Here is a 21,014-nt window from a genome sequence, read left to right as displayed (position 1 = left end):
CGGCCTCAAACTTGGCGTGTGTGTCCCATATGATCTGGGGGTGTGCAGTACTGAGTACTGTGCAGAGAACCGAAAAAACAGAAATATCTGTATCTGTCTGTCCCTGGGTCTGTGGAGGACGTACCTTTGTGTTAAGGTGTCCGACCAGCAAACAGACTACTACAGATTACTACAGACTGGCAGTCTAATGCTAATCTTACTGTGGATAGGAAACCCACCTGAGGTATTCTGTGAAACATCAATATGTATTTTGATGTCAGCTGGCAGAAGTGTGATGAGGACCATATGGTGGGGTGTTTGCTGAGTGCCAAAGGGTGCCCCAGTGTCTGTATGAATTATGGCCCACTTTAGGATAGCATTAGCTACTTAGCGTGTGGTTGGTTCTCTCACTGCACTGTACACCTGCCTGGTTGAAATTGTGGAAACCGTAGTGTCATCATGATATCATATTAGCTGGAGGCCCGAAAGCAAACGGTAATAATAGGCACTAGGCAGTCATCAATCTTCTGCCGAACAAGAGGGACCTCATCAGAATGGTGTTCAATTGCCTGCGCTTAACTCACTGAATTGAGGCGCCATTACAGCTACTGGCTAATGATGTTCTCCCTGCCTTTGTTCCTGTCAAATGTACGTTATATTAAGACATCAATATCACCTAACGGAATTGCATTATTGTTTAAAGGTTCTTTTCTTAAAATATAGATGCTTTCCTAGTAGCCAGTTGACAGTTCATGTTAAATGCTGCACTGTACTTGAGTGTTATGCCAACCAAACACCCAAATGTGAAACATCACAAGACCATTCCAGCCTCCTGTTTGTTTACAACCGGTTTGTTAAATATTTAAAAGATTGATCTGTTGTTATGGGGGTATTATAAGTACACATGAAACCAGTGTAACCTCGGAGCATTCCTGTACACACATCAGTGTGTATCAGAGTTGAGGCCTCATTCATAATAGATAGAATAGATAGTGTAGAAAATAGGACAGTGGCAGCACGTTTCACTTGGTTTCATCATCAAAGCGTCTCCCACTGAGGGCCAGTCTCTGAATGAGTGCCGAATCAGGGCACACCACGCAACAAGAGCTCACACCTCTTACACAGAAGCTGTTAGATGCGCCACAGGGTTGAGATGAAATATTATTTGTGGTTCGGTCCATTGAAGATTAACTGATGTTTTGCCCACAGTTTTTTGCCCACTCAGCATGTTCCTGTACTTATCCTTTATGTTAGCAGGCTGCCACTCTTTGAATTAACCACTTAAACCCATATACAGTACACTTCATTGGCCGGGGCGACCGATGGGTCTGTACTTGGTCCCCTCCTTTTCCCCTTCTAAACCAGATCTCTTCGCCAAAAATAGCTGATCTATGCATCACAATGTGACGCATTGTGAGCTTGTAAATCTGCTATTTTTGCAGAATGTTCACCTATTATGACATGCCCAGAATAGGGATGCTAGGGTTCATGTGGTTAAACCCCCTTGTTTAGTGATTCATGCTTAATTAGGCGACGGCTGGTGGCATTTTTTCTTCACCGGGAACTGTTTGTGTCACTTCTCAACCTTTGTGCAACTTAAATCTAGCCTCTCATTTAATTCTATTTCCCAGATTGGTATTAGCATTGGCCCTTGTTGTGAATCAAGAGAAATGACTTGACCTGTGGTGTGTGGGGAGGGGTGCTGTCCTCCCCATAGGTGGGCTTTATTGCCCATTCAAGGCATCATCAAGCTGCACTGTGGAAACTCGGAGCGAAACATCAATAATTCAAGGACATTTAATTCACCTTGAGATTGGTCCCTGAGGAGGATGGTATAAGAGCCATAAAGAATGGAATGAGTCTGCCCTATCAGGACACAACGGCTTCATTTCATGCAGTGCTTTGTTAGAAGCAAGGGGTCTTCCAATTCTCTGTCAAGCACTATGTATTATGTACTGTAGTTGAAATGAGAACAGTGTTTGTTTTAAGGAATCGATCATACTTGATATATTAGGAACCATAGTTGCTTACTGGGTAATCTATATGGGATAAGGGTCTGGGTATACTCTCAGAGGTCAATCAAGGTTAATGGAAAGGTCTGTATATCATGCCTATAAACTGCAGCAGTTGTTACTGTATACAGGACAGATACAGGGAAGGCAAACCATGTCCTGCTGTGAACCAAAAAGTATTATGTTAGTGGTTGCCAGTGGGATGGGACCCCAATAATGGGTCACAGCAAGCAGAGACATGCAGAGAGATAAAATCAATAATGAATACATTAATGCAATTTATTATATACAAGACAACTATATGGAATGTGCTACAACTCCAATAAAATAATTATAACCAATGAAATAATGGTTATAATTAGGTCCAGTTGCTACTCAGCTTTTTATGGAGAAATTAACAATTGAGCCAATCGAGTATATATATGTCTATACTATTGACATGTCAGCGTGTAACAAGTTGAGGACCTCTGGTATACAATGGTCACATAGACAGTGTACATTTCTGCAACATGAAATGGCACCTCTCTATCTATGTATGGTAGGTGGAATCCATGGAGGGATCTGATACGCCAGTAGTCACAGCTGGAGCAAAATTGTCATTCAAGCCTGAACTGGCTAGGTCTCCTGCTAGGTCCACATCAGAGACCATAGTCATTACCTCTTTGTCTGGAAGGATGGCAGGGCTGTCAGCAGCTAGAGCATCACTGTATGATTGAACGGTGGATATCCTGACTCATTCTATGTGAGATAAAGGTCCGTCTTACTTTAGTCTGGCAGGTAGGCTTGGGGGTTAGAATAGCCTCGTGAGCCAGTTCATTGTGGGGTTAGATTGACCCTACCATAATGGAAAAGTCCCTAGTTTAATATACCTGCTATGGCCATGTGTCTTCTCTAGGTGCTCTTGAGTTTCTGCCCGGTCGATTTCTGAAGATTGCTTTTGATCTCCACTAAATGCCAAAAATGTAACTCTAAAACTCTAAAATGCAGGTGGAGCCATGGCGGGTCTCTCCATGTAACCTCCTTCTTTATATTTAACCACTTAACCACTTTACCACAAAGATCTTCTAATTTATTTAGAAAATAGCCAATCTACAAGCTCACAACTCGTCGTGGTGTGACGCATTGTGAAATATGTATACTATTTACTATGTATTACTTAGGTGCAGGGGTCTATACTAGGCCAACTCCTTTTTTCCATCTATACTAAATATCTTTGCTGAAAGTAGCTGATCTACAAGCTCACAACACGTCACAATGCAAACAATAGTGTTTAAAGCATCTGGCAGGAGCTGCAGAGCAACCATATGATTTGATGCTAGAAATCCTATCTGGTGTAAAAATGTGGGTGGTTTGGGGTCCCAGCTTTTCACAGGCATGAAGGGGAACTGAAAAGTGGAGAGATTGGATTGAAGAAGAAAATTAAATTTTGTCCTCTTCAAAAGATCCAGCAAAATAACATTTAGTATAGGCTCTGGAGAAATGCTGTCTCTCTTTGTTAGTGCCATTGGAGTGGCAAGCAACCGGGGATATGATGTATTGCAGATGACACCTGGAAATACCCATGCATGCGTGCAAACTCACGTGTATGTGTGTGCATGCTCTCAGACAGACATACTGTTCATACAGTACATGCGTATACACAGTGCCGCTTTATACTCCACAGGGGCTCTACGCATGATACGTGCGTAGAGCGCGCGTTTTTTTTTCGGGTTTCCCGCGGATAAAGTTACTTTTTTGGTTACTTTATTTCGGTTTTAGGGTGACAAGCAGCGCTGCGCAGCCTGCGCTGATGTGAACGCAGTAAGCACGTTATTTTCTGCTGAAGGGAGGGGGCTCCTTTGATCGGCGGGTAGGCGGGGCCCCACGCAACCTGCGTAGTGTGCGTGTAGGGAGAAGCGCCCCTGCGTATACACATTGATACTGTACTGCACATACGATATGGACTATGTGCCTGTATTTTCAGTCTAGACAGGGGTACTGGATGTAGGCCTACAGTATAGCATTTATGTCTCAGTTTGCACAGATGTACAGTAGATGGGTGTACGTGTTGTATATTTATGATTATTTTGACTCATGGTGCATTCTATTAAACTCCCCCTCCCCCTTTCTACACATTCTCCATTGCATTTAAAGAGGGTTTGACATCCTGCGTACTCTTGTTGTCTCATAAAGATAGAGTTAGAGTTAGTGTCTAAACCTATCATTATAAAGTGTTCCTTTTATTTCTATTTCTATTCGTATTATACAGTTGTATACAGTTTTCCTGCCGTCTGACAGACAATGTCACTCTAACATTTTGCTGCTTGTACCTGTAAGTGACATAAACCTTCTTGATTCTCTTGATTCTTGAATAAGACTGGTAGGGGCTTTGTGTCGGTGCAAAATTTCTACTACCATTATAAGGGCCCTACAGTATTTTGGGGAAACCGATGAACCGGCACGAAGTGCAGTCAACGGCGTGGCGGATGGGGTGTGGTGAAAGGGGGAGTTAACGGAGCATAGTTCCTGACGTTCAGTGCTGTGTTTTTCCCTACCTGCATGTTTGGTGTGTTTACTGACACTATGGGAATGCCGGTGTGGCGAGGCTCACTGCTTGTGGGTATGACGACAAGTGTTGTGATGGTGTGTGTTTTCTTTCCATTTGTCAAATGGAAAAAAACAATCTAGAAATACTTCAGATTTTTATTTTATTTTTTACAGAATTTCAACTATGATCTACACTACAGTATATAAAATATCATGCTTGTGAGAAAGGGTGCTATGTAATGTGACACTGTCCATTGTGACTGTCGAAGGGCATTTGTGGTACAATAAATAATGATGTCTCCTGTTTATTGTTCTTTCAGTGGCATACCTGGGAAGAAATGTGGGACCATTATCTTGTCTGCTGAGGAGCTAGGAAACTGCAGAGTAAGTCCTAAATATATACATCTTCTGTAAATGTTCTGCTTTGCTTGTCAATACTTAATTCGAAGTTGCATAATGAATCTTGAACAGCATTTTTAAACTGGTAGATTAGAGTGGTGTACCAACAGGCGATTGCATCTGACATAGGGAGATTGAATATAGTACATGGTGGCCATACTATGTGCTTCAATGGATTTTTAATGAGCTAATGTTCATTCCAATCACTGAAACAGGCATTTACTCTTACGTGTGGCGTGTTAATCCATGAATCAGATTTAATAGTCTGTGTCCGCTAAAGCCCATTGGCTTTCTTTCTGTACTGGTAAATGAAGATAGTAAATAATCACATTATAGTGATGCCATTGGAGCTGGAGAAAGAAGCAGACTTATTGTCCAGAACAATTGTGCCCCTCTCAGAGGCTGTAAAGCAACCCAGTGAGCTGGAGAAATTGTATAAATGTTATATGACAGCCTCAAGCACCCTTAATGCATCTAGCTTTTTACAACATGAATGCCAACATCGTCAACATCGGTCATAAACACCAAGTGAGATATCCTTCATTCAGCTGGTGGCACACTGCTCTATAGGCATGCTTCCATGATACGTCACTCTGAAGCTTTGATGTGAAATGCCTTTTTGACAGGAAACTTCCATCCTATTTCATCTGTCTGTCTGTCTGTCTGTCTGTCTGTCCGTCTGTCAGCAGTTTTGTATGGCTTTACATGAGGTGCCAATGCTTGTAGGCAGTGAGTGCAATGAAGGGCAGCTGTGAGTCATCAGGTGCAGTTGGTCTGCAAGGATATGATTTAGCGTCATTGAGGCAAAGTACCTCTCCAAGCGGCGAGTTGTAATATAAATGCAAATTGTCATTATCATCACGAGTGACCATTTCCTCTTTCCCGATCTTGTCGATTAGAGAGACGGGCCCAAAAATGTCAATCCAATCTCCCTCTGTGCACTCTACACATATGAACTCTGCCAAGAAACACCTGGAACTACAGTAAAGAAAGCAACGCTTATGGTTGGATGCGGAAGGTGTCAAAGATCATCTTGTTGGGTGGAAGATCCCCAAGTCTGTTTTTCTCAGTCGCTTATATACATTTCTTGAATCATCCTTAACATTTGCGAAACAGTAAGAGCATTTCTCAAAACAATTTGTACAAACAGCACAAGACAATGCATTACCTTCAAAAGCCTGTGATCTTCTCAAAATCATTGGTTTATCAATCAAAAGTAAATATCAAGGAAAATAGCTGATCTACAAGCTCACAACGTGTCCCAATGCGACGTGTTGCGAGCTTGTAGGTTGGCTATTTTTGCTATTTTTGAAATAGTGGGCCCCTGGTGTTTGAAATGATCACTGTCACTCTAAGTAAAACTACCCCAAAGGTCGTTATGCATGTTTGCCATATTATATCTAAAAGTACCCTGCTGTGTCATAGATAGCCCAGAACTCCAACAGATCCAGGAGTAGTCGGCCTACCCGGCCGGAGGACCCTGGGCCTAGATACTGGGTCAAGTATCACAAGTTTTGTGGGAACTGAAACTATCTAGGGCATAGATAGGTATTTGACTGCATGGGGGAACTTCTGCACGTGGGGGGGGGGGGGTCTGTTATCCAACAGAGAGGTAGGATCTCACCTGGGGTGTTGTTGGATGCGTCAGCTATAGCTAGACAGGAGAGGCAGCTCCAGCTACTGATCAAAGGCTCTCTCTCTTGGCTGCCCGTTATCTCTGGCACATATGATGTGTAGAATAGCTCGGCATCAGCAGGTGTTCTCTCTCTACCCCCCCCCCCTCTCTCTCTCTCTCTCTCTCTCTCTCCTATCTTTGTAGTCTGGGCCATCAATCTAGCCAACCACTAGCCTTTTCACACAACACCCTTAAAGCCTGTGGGGATTTCCTCCCACCAAGTTATACCTTCAATATAGTAGTTTGTGAAACTATATTGAAATGGTTAGCAGTTGAGAATGAAGGATGTATGAAGGTACTGAAAGGAGTGTCAACCATGTACATTTTTATACTTTCAGTTACATTCAAATTGATTAAATTAACATTTTGCTGTACACCTTTCTATAGAGGAGATGGGCCATGTCCTCTATTTTGCAGTAAAATGATAGTATCTGAACACATGTCATTAATTTCTTCCATCCATTGCCATTGACAGTGCTGTTATAGTACATCACCCTATACCATTAACAGTACACTCACTGGTAATGTGAGAAGACTCTTCTGTAGTGCACTTCTCTCCAGTTTCCTGTGTACTGTAGTATGATAAGAGTTGCACTTTTGTTACCATTTTCATTTAGGTTACATAATTCACTGTGTAAAGCAAATAATTGGCTCTCCCTTATTAACAAAGTTCCCTCACCTGCGGCTTGCATTCATAACACATTACAAGGCTGGAGCTAAAAAATTAAAGTAGGAAATTACATTCAGGAATGTTGTTAATTTCAAACCCAATAATTTCACCTGTTTTTAATTGTAGTGGCACTTATAATGTAATATGTGTCTGAGCGGGTGCCATGGCAACTAATGTCATATGAATATATTATTTCACTGCATTGTTCAGCATGCCCATGTGTATAATCCAGGTAATTACCTCACCCATAATTGTATACATATTTGGGTTAGATGATGGCACAGTAACACAGTAACATCCTCAGTGTTAATCTTTCGAATTCTAACTCTGAGGGTGTGTACAAAATGTAACCAAGTGGACCCGTACATTAACACTGAAGATTTGACTGTGTGCTTTGAGAGCCTCACTAGTCTGTGCATCACTACACTGTGCCACCACAGTGATATCCTGCTAGACAGCAGGAGCTGAAAAGGGGACATGCGCTCATTGCGCTGCATCACATGCATCCCCCTGGTGCTCATAAACCCCAATGGCTGCTGGATTGAATGTTCTGCCTTCTTTCCCGCCTAAAGTGAGAACGCTGCTGGGCGCTGATGTGAAGATGTGTTATCCGTTCCTAGTGGGGGGGGGATTATAGCACCCGGTCTCCATGACAGCATAATGGTGGAGGCAGACTGCATCAGGATAAAGTCAATTAGGCCCAGTACTGGGCCTCATTCTTCCAAGGTGCTGGTGTTTTCTATTTTTTTGTTTTTTTGCTGCTGATTTCAGTACTCTCCTCTGCATTGTGTAGTGTGTTTTTATAAACCATAAACCCCGTGAATGAATGATTGGTTCAGGGAGGGAAAGTATTGCTAGCCACAATATGCAGACTGTAGTTCATTACGGGAACAAAGAAACAAGAACATAATTATTAACCCCGCACTGGCACAACTGCACTGGTTACCAGTTAAATTTAGAATTGAGTTTAAAGCTTTGCTCTTTGTTTTTAAAGCTCTCAACGGTCTAGCCCCTCCATACATTTATGATTTGACAAAAGAGCCTCCTGCCACTAGCCTCATCCACTCAGAAACTCCTTTCAGTTCCCCCAACAAACCTCATTACCAAAGGTAATGTCGGTTGTTGTTTGTTACTGCTTTGTTTCTATTTTTTTCCTACGTTATATGCCTTTATTTTGCTTTGTGAATAGACTAAGGTCTATTTTTTGCTCTTGTTTTGGAAAGCACTTTGGGCCAACTGCTATACATTTGACTTGACTTAACTTGTAGTTGGTAAAGCTTACTAGATGCTTAAAGTTTATTTGTACTGTGCTTTACATAAAATCAAGCAACTAGAAAAAGTGCTCCTCGGAGCACAGGTCTCCGCCAGGTCAGGTACGTTATTGTGGCCTCCTGGTGGCGCTATAATAGGCCAATGTGAAAAGGGTGCCCTTTATTCTTAGGTCGTTCACGGCAATTGGACACTGCATTCATGATTTGAGGCATTTTGTTCCAAAAATTTGTTTTGCTAAATTAGACCTGCTGGTGAGGCTATAACAGGCCAATGTGAAAAAGGGTGGCATTTCTTCCTTGGCCTAGTGGGAATGTCGTTGTGAAATTTCACGGAAATCGCAAACTGCGTTCATGATTTGAGGCATTTTGTTCAAAACGGACAAATCCTGCAAATTTTGGAAGCGAACCCTAGCCAATGAGGATGGAAAATGGGAAATCGGACAGATCCGTGTTGATCACATGACTAGAGATAATGTGTACCGATTTGCATGACGTTTGGATCAAATCTGTAGGAGTAATGTAAAAAAATGGGTTTCGCACATATCGGCCTCCAGGTGGCGCTATAACAGGCCCATGTGAAAAATTTGAGGCAGAGGTTCTGAATTGGCATCCAGGGAGTGTGTGCACAGATTCGCAGCGGCCGGGCCAACAGTGCCGGAGATTTGGTGCTAACGGACGGACAGGACACGGACACACACACAGACACACACACGGACAGACGGACGGAGGGTAAAACATACTCTCTCGCCATGCCTTTCGGCCTGGCGGAGACAATGAGACATTAAGTCACAGAGCATTAAAACAGTGCAAAAGAAAGTTTACACAGACAATACTTTGGCAGATAGCCAGCCATGATAAAAGGTTCCTCTTCTATTTGAAAAATTGAATCATGTGGATCATGGAATCCACATGGGAACAGCGTGGCATCAATGTGGATCTTGGACTTCATGTGATCACACTGTGGCGTTCATCATCTACTGTATGACATATCTACTTCCACGTTACATCCATTATACAATTAAAGTTAAATATTTCAAAGATTATAAAACAATATGTGAAAAAAATAATTGGTTGGTGAATTCTGGAGAATCCATTATGCATTGTTATTGGTGTCACACCACAGGGTAGTTGGTCCTGTAGTTCACATGGTTGATTTCCCACAAATTGGAGAGCTCAGTTTGGCTATTATATCCTCGCTACTATTATATCAGATGGGGAATAAAAAAAGTTTATGCACAAAGCACCAGATTAGAGTTATGGAGGCTAAATTAAAATTGATCTACTGTAGCACTGGTGCATGTAGTCCCCACTGGCTGGTTTAATTAGCACTTTACTTAGGTTTTTCCCCATGGCATTGATTGAAACAGCTCAATTTGCAAAAGAACATAATTTGAGATCTATTTTCCTGTGTATTACTTATACTGTCATGGAGTCTGCTGTTTCATTTTGTGGCCACACCAACCACTGTAAAATGGAACCATTTGTACACTCAAAGTTTGAGGCTGTGTGGAACGGCATCTGAGCACCATTCCAAGGTTTAAAACATCTGGGGTCAGTGACAGTGAGAGACTGGTCAGCGACATTGCTGACTAGGTTGATGTGGGGCGAGATCAACATGTGCACTTTCTAAAATGTTTGTGGTGCTGGAAGTAAATCCACAAGAGGTGAGAACAAAATGTCCATACGCCTGCACACAATTCTCTCTGCTTTATTTGTCAACGTTTCGGTCAGACAAGGTGATTTTAAACATCACCAAACAAAGGTGGTTGGATAACTGGAAATGTTTGGTTGATGAATTAACATCACGGTATATCCTATGCACAATGAGGAAAGCATGTTAAAGAATATTTAGCATGGAAAACAGAAATACATTCAACAGTATCGGGCAGTCCGGCGGGCTCCTACAGTATTCATAGCACAGGCACGCACGCGCACGCACACACACACACACACACACACACACACACACACACACACACACACACACACACACACACACACACACACACACACACACACACACACACACACACACACACACACACACACACACAGAGTTGATCAAAGCTGTGAGTGGATGGTTGGCCGGTTTGAAATGGACAGTTATTGAGTGGCTTGTTGATGCGAATGGCTGAGCAATGTTTGACCATACAAACTTTCAATCCTCTTGTTATTTCAACATTAGCCTTGGAGCAATTACATGTAATTTCATAAATAACTCCTGTTGTTGAGCTTGTAATGACACAATATATTTTGTGTTTCTTTATGGTAAACGAGTGTGAGAAAATGTCGCCTCTGATGATTCAATTACACCGTGCACATTTGTAATTACCTTCAGGTTGATGTGGGTCACGGCGATCGATGTGGGGCCCTGTGTTTAGGTCCGAAAAGGGCAGTCCAGCCCACCACTACCCTGTCTCCAATTTAATTACTACTGCTCAATATAAAAAGCCCTAAAGACCACCTGGGGAAAATTGCACTTTCATCCATTACATATCTGTTAGTTGAATGGCATCTTATGCCCTACGACATGACATTTCAACCTCTGAAATGTTGCCAAGCCACTCAAGCAGAACCCAGGATTAGATCCCACTTGCATACAGTTTATGGCAAGTTTCCAAGTAGAAATGCAGATCATTGTTGCTCACTGACTTTGTAACTTTTTTGGAAAAGCACTTCCTAAGGTTATTATTATAATAAGCTATGGCAGTGGCTCTATGTGTTTCCTCTGTGTGTAATATATCATTACTGTTCAGTATGTGGAGAACTAATGACAGAATAATGATGCTGTTCTCTGCTGTGCAGTGCTCTCTATATCCATTGTACAGCCTCCTTATTACAGAACACCTTGACCACTGGGATTATTTGGCTGTAATAAAGGTGCCACGGGTTGTGTTGTCCCTGTAATGACACTGAGCAGTGAAATGATGCCTAAATGAGTATAATTATGGTAATATCTGCCCTTCTAATGTGCTGTATCATTAGCTGCACTCACACCCTCCATAATACAGTACTTTTTTGCACACTATCCCTCTCCTTATATGTGATTTTAGAATCCATTTCTGTGCATTTTTAATGTGATGCCATCTGCACTTGTGATACACTACTTGCATAATAAAGAAATGATTATGAATGCTCTTGTGTCTATGCTGGTTATGGAAAACCGGGGCACACTGGCTGGCTTCATTTCTAGACTTATTAGGATTCAGTCCGTGCTTTGCTTTTATTTGGTGCTTCAGAGCTTTTATGACTTGGCACACAGCGTGTTTAAAAGCCATAATGAGGAAGCAGGGATTTACAATGTTCATTCTTTGTTTGTGCCATAATATTTCTACCTATCTGTAAAGCTACATCTCTGTTTCTAAGTCTCTTTGTTTCTCTCTGTACGTCCTACTATCTTTCTCAATCTAGGATTGTGCCACGATGCAATTCTGTGCCAACAAATTGGACAAGAAGGACTTCTTTGGAAAGTCAGACCCCTTCATGGTCTTCTATAGGAGCAACGAGGATGGGACGTAAGTTTGATATTGTCTCCGGGCTGTGGTCTCTGAATTATTGGCTTTTGATTTGGGTCTAATAAAACAGGACGGCGTAGCATGGAGTTCAAAGGAGAAGGGAATCAAGGATTAGATTCCTCTGACTCAATTTCATATTGATGTGAAGACAGAGGCACATTCCCAAAACAAAGCAGAGAAGAATTGTTATTGGGTTTTGTTTTGGGGGCTGTTGGTTTTAGGTCTGTGCGGTGCTTTGTGCTTGTGCACCTCTAGGTTTACCATCTGCCATAAGACTGAAGTTATGAAGAACACGTTGAACCCTGTATGGCAACCCTTCTCCATCCCTGTTAGAGCTCTCTGCAATGGAGACTATGACAGGTAAGACTCTACTCCTTCTTTGTTGTTTTCGATTATTAGATGATCACCTGTGCTATACATTATAGCTGCGATTCTCGACCTGTGGACGGGTGCCCGCTGGTGGGCCATAAGGATATTGCAAGTGGGCCCCAAATAATTGGCAAAACACAAAGATTGTATTGTAATATAACATTAATATAAAATAATTCATGTAAAAAATGTTTTTATTTTTTCTTTAAAACCTTGAAAAATACAAACTTGAAATATACTACATTGGTTCCATTTATCTAAGCCAGAACATTATCGATTAAATAATCATAAAGATAAACATGCTCTGAAAATGCACCCACGCAGCTCATGAATGGCAGTAGCAAGGATCTGTGTGATGTTTCAGTGGAAATCAAAGGAGCAGAAGATTTTGACAGCCTTGATTTCCTGCTGTTTTTTTTTTAATCTGCAGCTCAAATGGAGAGTTATTATAGGCCTGTACCTCTGACTAACTGCTAGTCACACAACTGGCAATAGCGTTTCAGATCACTCTCCTATTGGCTCCTACATAGGCGTCCCCTAGCACTGGGCAGGAGTGCTGACAAGCAGGAAGCCACTTGACAGGAGCATAAAAAACAGTGTGAAGTAGGAAGAGATAGAACAGAGAAGGAGACAGAGGAAGAGACTGAGAGAGAGAGAGGGGGGGGCGGCTAGGAGAATAAGAGGAAGTGGAAGGACGGTTGTATTATTTCCTGGAGAGACACTGATCTGTGAGGCAGATGGTGGGAACATCTGAGGCCCCCTGCTGTGTATGTGCGTGTGTACGTGTGTGTTTGTGTGGACATGAGAGCGAGGGAGGGGAGTATTGCAGCTATATGAGGATGGAAGTAGTCACAGCGTGTCTAGAGCTAGCCCCCTCCACCATGTTCATGCCCCCTAGGAGCCAGAGCCTGTGTGCCAGAGCAAGTTCCTTTCACCACTGCTCTCTGCTGCTCACCTGTGCAGCGAAGATAATTGGCATAGAAAGGTGCAGTGCAGTGGTGGAAAGTACATTTGTTCAAGTGAAGTACAATTTTGCGGTGTTTTTTACTTTACTTGAGTATTTCCATTTTTCAGTGCTTTTTACTGGACTACGCAACTACATCTAAGAGGCAAATACTGTACTTTTTACTCCACTCACAGTACAATTATTTGAAAACTTTAGTTACTTTATAGATTTTGATTATTGTTACAAAACATACATTAACCAAGTAAGCCCTATTTTACGCTTTTTCTATTCGAAAATATACGATCTACAAGCTCGTATTGTGATGCGACACGTGAACTATCTTCGAAAGAGTTTGAAAAATTGGGAAAACCTTTGAAAAATGTTATGAAATGGGACATTCTGCATAATAAGTACTTTGATACACTACGTATACAGTATTTAGATGCCAATACTTTTGCGCTTTAACACAAGTAAAATGTGCATAATAATAATTTCACTTGAGACGTTGAGTCGTTTAAGTACACCAGGAACAGTAAAGGCCCTAGTATGCTTCCTTGAGGAACGCCGCAGCTCACTGGGAGGGGGAGGACAGGGTTCCTTTCACCTCCACCACCTGTTCTCTCCCATCCAGATAGGATCTCATCCAGCCCACTGATGTACTATCAAAACCGATGGCCTTCAACTTATCCATCAGTATGGAGTGATTGACAGTGTCAAATGCCTTTTGGACGTCCAACATGACCATGCCGCAGTATTTGCCTGAGTCCACCTCACATTTGATGTAGTCGGTCAAATAGAGTAGGCATGTGTCTGTGGAGTTCTGAAGCCAGATTAGAATTTGAACATTAGTTTTTTAGCGGTGCCAGCCGCTCTACACCTGACTATGTCCGTCCGTATGTCCGTTTGAGCCTGGATGTCCGTTTGTCCGTTATGTCCGTTTGAGCCCGGATGTCCGTTTGAGCACGGCCTTAAAACAGCTATAACTCCAGTTCGCAGCATGCCAGCAAGTCCAAATTTGGTATGTGGACTTACACCACCAATTGGGACGAGCATTGATTGCTGAAGCCCCGCCCCGCCCTATTATAGCGCCACCAGGAGGCCACTCATCAAAGGCACCGCTTCCTTCACACAGGGTGCGATTTTTTTTAATTCATATGCTAACCTCTCTATAACCTTTGAGATAGAGCATAGAATAGAAACAGGGCGGTAGTTGCCAGGGTCTAATTTGCTTCCTTTTTTGTACAGAGGGGTGACATTCGCTAGTTTGAAATCTTGAGGGACGTGTCCCTGGATGATGGAGATGGTTTGTTATGTGGGCAATAATTGGGGTAATTTCCATTTTAAAGTTGTGATTGAGGGACAGGATTCTGTTTTTTAACCTTTTAAGGCACTGGAATTATGTTGAAAAAGTTACACCCACATGTGTCACAGTTCTTGTCATTCTTGGAATATTTAAATTGATATTTAAATGCATATTGTTGTTGTTACAGCAATATATCTGTTCTACATGTGCAGTCTTGTGGGCCTCTTTGTGCAGTCTTATGGGCCTCTTTTGGGGAAAATAATTGGGACCCAAACAGAAGTTTGTATTTTTAGAATCGTTTTTTGCTCTCATAATAGCACCTCCAGCAGTATCTCACTTTGTCAGCATTGATAATGATGTGTGTTCTGCAAGCTGCATACCATGGCATACAGTACAAGCCAGCAGTGCATCTTCTACAGAGAACCAGTCAGTGCACTGGATAATGTTAGGTTAGTTAGGCTATAGTCCAAACATTACCCGCATTACATGCCAGTAGATTGCATGGCTTAGAAATTTACAGCAAATGTTATGATCGGTCCATTTAAATGTAGAATAAAAAGCAATAAGGTAAGGCCATATGGCTTCGCTTCTTTGATACCACTGGCATCAACATTATGTCTGTGTCTTGCAACCGACAGTTTTAACTTATAACAGAGCAAGATTGTTGACACGTGACACCTTATTTCCCTTCCCCATTGTTAGCAAAAACAAAAACAAAAAACTGTGTGTATCTGTGTCTTATTCTTATTTCTATTTTACTTCTTAAAGATCATAATTAATAAGTAAACACATTCTCATATTGTCTGTGCTGTGGAAAGGGACTGGTCTCCATTGTGACATATTAAGAGGTATTTATTACATCACTCTCATTGTGAGTATAGGGTTTAAATGCAGTGTTGTCTCAAGGCCAAACAGTCATCAAATGGCACAGTTTGGGTTTGGAATAAAGCCCATTTGTTTCAACTTCTGATATCATGCAGGTGTGTGCCGGAGGTTATCTCAGTTGGCATTCATTTTGTTGTCTCTATGTTCTCTCCATTCTGCGCTTAAGATTCTCTCCATGGGGCTGTTTTGTTTCGTTTTGTTCTCAACTTGTGTGTGAATCAAAGGCATGAAACGGTTCTGCCTATTGTTTGTGCACAGTTGTGTCTCACATGTAGCTGTCAACGGTTTGGCTTTAATCATTTATCATAACAATGAAATGCTTCCCATTTCCACTGAAACAAGCACAGCATGTACAAATTGATCGAGTGTTGCTCTGCTATGAAACTGGGCAACAATCAAAATAACTACCAAATATAGAAACTTATACTGATACTTAGAATTTGGCCTCAGATACATTTCTACAGTATGCATCATAATGAAATGACAGGAAATTGACACGTATACCAAGGTGGCCCAAGTGTCCAAACTCATTAGGTTCATGCTTATCATGTCTGTCAATCAGTAGATTCTATCCCTCACTTGATCTGACTCTTTAAGTGTAATATCCAGCCAGTATATTGTCTACCAGTATATCAATATATTTAGGCTCAAAACAAGGGGAAATGCACTGTTTTGTCAATGTACCGTTTTGTTTCATGTAAGTGAATAACGTTTGTTTGAACTCTGAATGTGTACACCAGACGCGTTGCTAGGTCTCTACTAGGTTGGGGGCTTAGCCCCCCAGGCAACGGACAGCGCGCGTGCATGTGTCCCTCCCCCCCGCGCGCGCACGAAGCGCGCATGCGCGCAATCTTTCGTGATTTCGGCGGATTTGGGTACTTTTCCCCCTGCTTTTTTGTTACTTTATTTTGGTTTTAGGGTTAGGGGTAGGGTTAGGTTAGGGTTATAGATATATAATTTAAAAATAAAAGAAATAAAACACTTTGGATAAAACATTGGTGGCTATAGCCACCGAAGCCCCCGCGTAACGACGCCCCTGGTGTACACTTGAGACAGAATGAGTTCAGACGTAGTTATCAGGGCACAGCATTTTCTCTGCTTTAACAATCCACTGGACACATGATTGACAGAAGCTGGGGCCTAAGTCAGTGATCTCTCTATAGCCGGATTTCCACAGGCATGGCTCCACACCACCCCACTCTATCAGTGCTAGTTGAGGAGGAACTGTTTGCAATGTTCTTAGTGAATGGGTTCCCTCTCAGGCAAACTGTACTTATTTTGGCTTCTCACCTTCACACTTATTTTAGGAGCTTGTAAAAATATGCTCCCTCCCATGAGGTTAGTTGTCTATCTTTGGCAGACATAGGAAAAACACCTTTTATCAACCTGCTCTCTCTTCCCTGTACAGACAGGATCTCTGCATGTGAAGTTTTTTCAATGAATAATTCAATAAAATCCTTGCATTAACCACACCAACCCTAGCGTCCCTATTCTGGGCATGTCATAGCAGGCGAACACTCTGTGAAAATAGGCGAACATTTGGCTGTAATAGCAGATCTACAAGCTCACAATGCAACGCAACATGATACGTTTTGACCCGGCTGTTTTCGCCATTTGATGTACAACAAAGTATACTGTGTATACAGTAGGGTTTAAGTAGTTAACTCTGACAAGTTTATTGACTTTTTTTGCGCTACGGGACCAGCTAAAAATAAACTGTTCAACCTTGTGAAAGGGAGTTATCAGCTAATGTGTATTCCTTGCTGCCCGGTATAACTTTATACCGCATATTTCAGTTTTTGGGAAGTAATCGCGGCAGCACTGGAAAAGAGGGTCTCAGCCCTAGTGTGTTTTCCGAGAATTAAATAAAGGTTGAAATGATGTTTCACTCCCCCGCTGATTGCATCCACAAAGATTCTCATCTGTGTGGATGCAAGAGCCTGTGTTTTAAATCAGCTTCTACTCAGCGGTTAATAAGCGGTAATGGCTTGTTTTCACTGCTTAACCAAACTCACACAGTGAGGAGTCCGGTAGCTTATCTGAATCTCCTAATTAGTTCGGAGACGTTCTAGGAAGGCTCTGGGAGATTTGCCTTGAAGGGCGCTGATCTAAAGAGGCCCACATGTTAGATCAATGTGCTCACTAACATTAATCCTCTTTTCCTTGCCTTTGCTTTTGCGTGCAGGACGATCAAGGTGGAAGTGTATGATTGGGACAGAGATGGAAGGTATGAACACACACACACACACACACACACACACACACACACACACACACACACACACACACACACACATATTTGACTTTGTGTTTAACTTTCTAGCCACGATTTCATTGGTGAATTCATCACCAGCTACAAAGAGGTGTGTCGGGGTCACAGCCAGTTCAACAGCTATGAGGTGAGTTCAAGTTTAAGCTCAAGACTTTATTGTCCCACAAGGGGATCCATGGGATAGTGGCAGCATAAGAGACTGAACAAGGTTGTACAAGATCGCATAGGCCTACTGTACTATATGCCAGTACAATAAAGTATATGATCTATTATCAGTAAACGTACTGTTCATGGCCAATATGGCCTCTCCTTTATTGGACCTGGCTAGCCCATCAGTCTCACTTGTTGCAATGTAAGCTGGATGAGGTTGGACAAGATGAGAGTCAAAAAGCTGAATGCAACAGAACAGAATTTGTGATTGGAGTCCCCTTACACGACCCTTGTGGGACTGATTGGGTATTACGCTTAGGCCCCGGGAGGACCTTGCCGGGCCCTGCTCATTAAAACACTTGCCACGTTATATTAGCTAGTGGATTAGTCATGGAGGTGGCTTGATGGAAAGAGGGAGGGTTCCTGGAGGAAGTGTGAAGGAGAGAGCAGGGCGTATAGAGCCCTGGCCAGAGAGAGAGAGAGAGAGAGAGAGAGAGAGACAGGCGCGCACTCACCCACGGACGCACGCACGCACGCACGCTCGCACGCGCGCGTGCGCACACACAGACACACAGACACACACACACACACACACACACACACACACACACACACACACACACAGAGACACACAGAGGCACGCACGCACGCACGCACGCACGCACGCACGCACGCACGCACACACACACACACACACACACACACACACACACACACACACACACACACACACACACACAGAGAGATAGACACCGAGAGAGATGGAGTAAGTGAGCAAATGGTGGCATGCAGACTTGCCCTTTTCCACTGCTGACATGGCAGAAGCAGGTGCATTTATTAACCTTCAGGAGCCCTTGTTGGATTCCAATCAGGAAGCTGGAATAGGACAGCTTCTTCACTTTTGGCCCCTCAGTCCCCCAGAAATTGATGAATTGGAAAGCATGGCTGTATGAACTAAATGACACTGCCTCTTCCACTGACGGTGAACTGGATTTTGAATAAGTATCAGGCCAGTTAGTTCTACCCCTTTGTAGCTCCCTGTACGCTCAATCCCGCATATATAAGACCTGAGAGCCTTAAGTCCCTCATGTGTCATGGAGTTGACCGCAGCCTAATGCTAACAGGGGAGCGGTAATGGAGAGTGATGGCTTTGTGATTTAATGTGACTGTGGCAGTGAATGATGGCTGTGGTGCTACAGAGCATGATCTCAATGGGAGAAGATGAAAGGAGTAGCATCAGGATCACAGAGGCGGAACAGCAGAGGGTGGGTGCCAGAGGGAAGGAGCAGGCTAGAAGGAACAGTCCTAACTTTGACTTATTATTCAGTACAGTTCACCCTAGGCAGGTCCTTTATGTTATGTATGTATGTATACTGTAGTAGAATGAGCAGCAGAGATGTTTTGGCACTAATGGCTAATGGCTTACCCCTGGATATAGCCCATGACCCCTTGCCTCAATCCCTGAATGTTAAATACTTTATACTTTATTTTATAGTTATTTAATAGGAACACTGTTCCTATAAAACTTTGCAGCCCATAACCTTGTTTACTGTGTGTGTGTGTGTGTGTGTGTGTGTGTGTGTGTGTGTGTGTGTGTGTGTGTGTGTGTGTGTGTGTGTGTGTGTGTGTGTGTGTGTGTGTGTGTGTGTGTGTGTGTGTGTGTGTGTGCGTGTGTGTGTGCATTGAATGTAAGCATTCCAATAAAAACCTTCTGCAGAATTCATGTATTTTATTTGAAATTGGTGGCTTTTGTGTGTGTGGGTGTGTGGGTGGGTGTGTGTGTGTGTGTGTGGGTTTGGGTGGGTGTGGGTGTGGGTGTATGGGTGTCTTATCTGCTCTGTATGTATACATAACACATTCTTGTATACCAGGGAGTTAATGCACTATATACTGTAACTGTGTGTATGTGCATTACTTGCCCATTTACTGTTTAGTTGAGATTATATCTTTCCAACAGCATTATACAAGTTATGGAACAATATTCAGTTGTCCCCGGGTTCAGTTGCACATTCATGTGAAATGTACAGCGCTGCCTCTCATATAAAGCCTCCCTGAATAATCAGTGTTCGCCCTACAGGCGTGATCAATGCTATCTCTCTCTCACCTACTGCAGTTATTGGACTCGCTCCCTATGCACCATTACCCTCCCAGATATGCAGGAGGAGCACAAAGGTGTTTTTATAACTTGCCCACGGGTGAATAAAAAAGGATTGTGCTGGAAGTTTACATTCTCTCTCTCTCTCTCTCTCTCTCTCTCTCTCTCGCTCTCGCTCTCGCTCTCTCTCTCTGCCTTGCACTGATATTAGGTGGTGAATGCCAAGAAGAAGTTGAAGAAAAAGAGATACATCAACTCGGGGACGGTAAGTGTGATGATCGAGATCAGTGCCAACCTGCCCCTTGCCCCCTCCCCCTGCATTTCTGGCTGGACCACAACAGGCAGACCAGTGACTGACTGACTAGCCAGTGCTATCAGAATATTTTTTATTTCACTTTAAGTTGTATTTAGATGTTTATTGTGCTCATGTATGCTATCTTACTTTTATATGTGTATTTTTTTGTGGTGTGTATTATTTCATGTCAGCTCATCTACCAATGTGACACATTTTCTGCAGCTCTGAGTGCGCCTGCACACAGACCTTGTGAGATGTCTGTCTTGGCTGTGTGTGTGTGTGTGTGTGTGTGTGTGTGTGTGTGAGTGTGTGTGTGTGTGTGTGTGTGTGTGTGTGTGTGTGTGTGTGTGTGTGTGTGTGTGTGTGTGTGTGAGTGAGAGATTGAAGTTGGCAGGAACAATGGAGATTGGAAACATTACACATTTCTGTCTGCCATTGCTAACTGTTTCTGAAGGTTCCAAGTAGTCCTACTTTACATGTGGCCTGTGGTGGTCATAGGTTGCAAACGTCATATCTTTCATTGGTTTTGTGGCGATATAGGTTTTGGCCTGGTTTTTGGTGGCTTGTGCAGTTTTTAGATTTTGGTTGAGTTGGGAATTGACTTATATGATCGGGCAAGACTACTAATAACCAACCTTTTCTTATAATTTGA

The 21,014-nt window shown here is 42.7% G+C and overlaps 1 protein-coding gene across 4 annotated transcripts in view; it reads left to right on the top strand.

The window, feature by feature from the left end:
* cpne5a (copine Va) overlaps positions 1-21,014 on the top strand; it is a gene marked incomplete at its 5' end in the record, with an annotated part of 82,954 nt that overhangs the window by 44,430 nt on the left and 17,510 nt on the right. For all 4 annotated transcript variants that reach the window (XM_084070445.1, XM_084070444.1, XM_084070442.1 and 1 more), the window contains 6 exons: positions 4,838-4,901; positions 11,944-12,047; positions 12,303-12,407; positions 17,736-17,777; positions 17,874-17,949; positions 20,279-20,332. In XM_084070445.1, coding sequence (XP_083926571.1) covers positions 4,838-4,901; positions 11,944-12,047; positions 12,303-12,407; positions 17,736-17,777; positions 17,874-17,949; positions 20,279-20,332 — 445 coding nt within the window. The remainder of the gene's footprint in view (positions 1-4,837; positions 4,902-11,943; positions 12,048-12,302; positions 12,408-17,735; positions 17,778-17,873; positions 17,950-20,278; positions 20,333-21,014) is intronic.

Source organism: Gymnoscopelus microlampas (assembly GCF_963454915.1).
Source record: "Gymnoscopelus microlampas genome assembly, chromosome: 10".
Lineage (NCBI taxonomy): Eukaryota > Metazoa > Chordata > Actinopteri > Myctophiformes > Myctophidae > Gymnoscopelus > Gymnoscopelus microlampas.
Note: the sequence above shows the minus strand (reverse complement) of the source record. Positions and strands in the feature narration are given on the sequence as shown.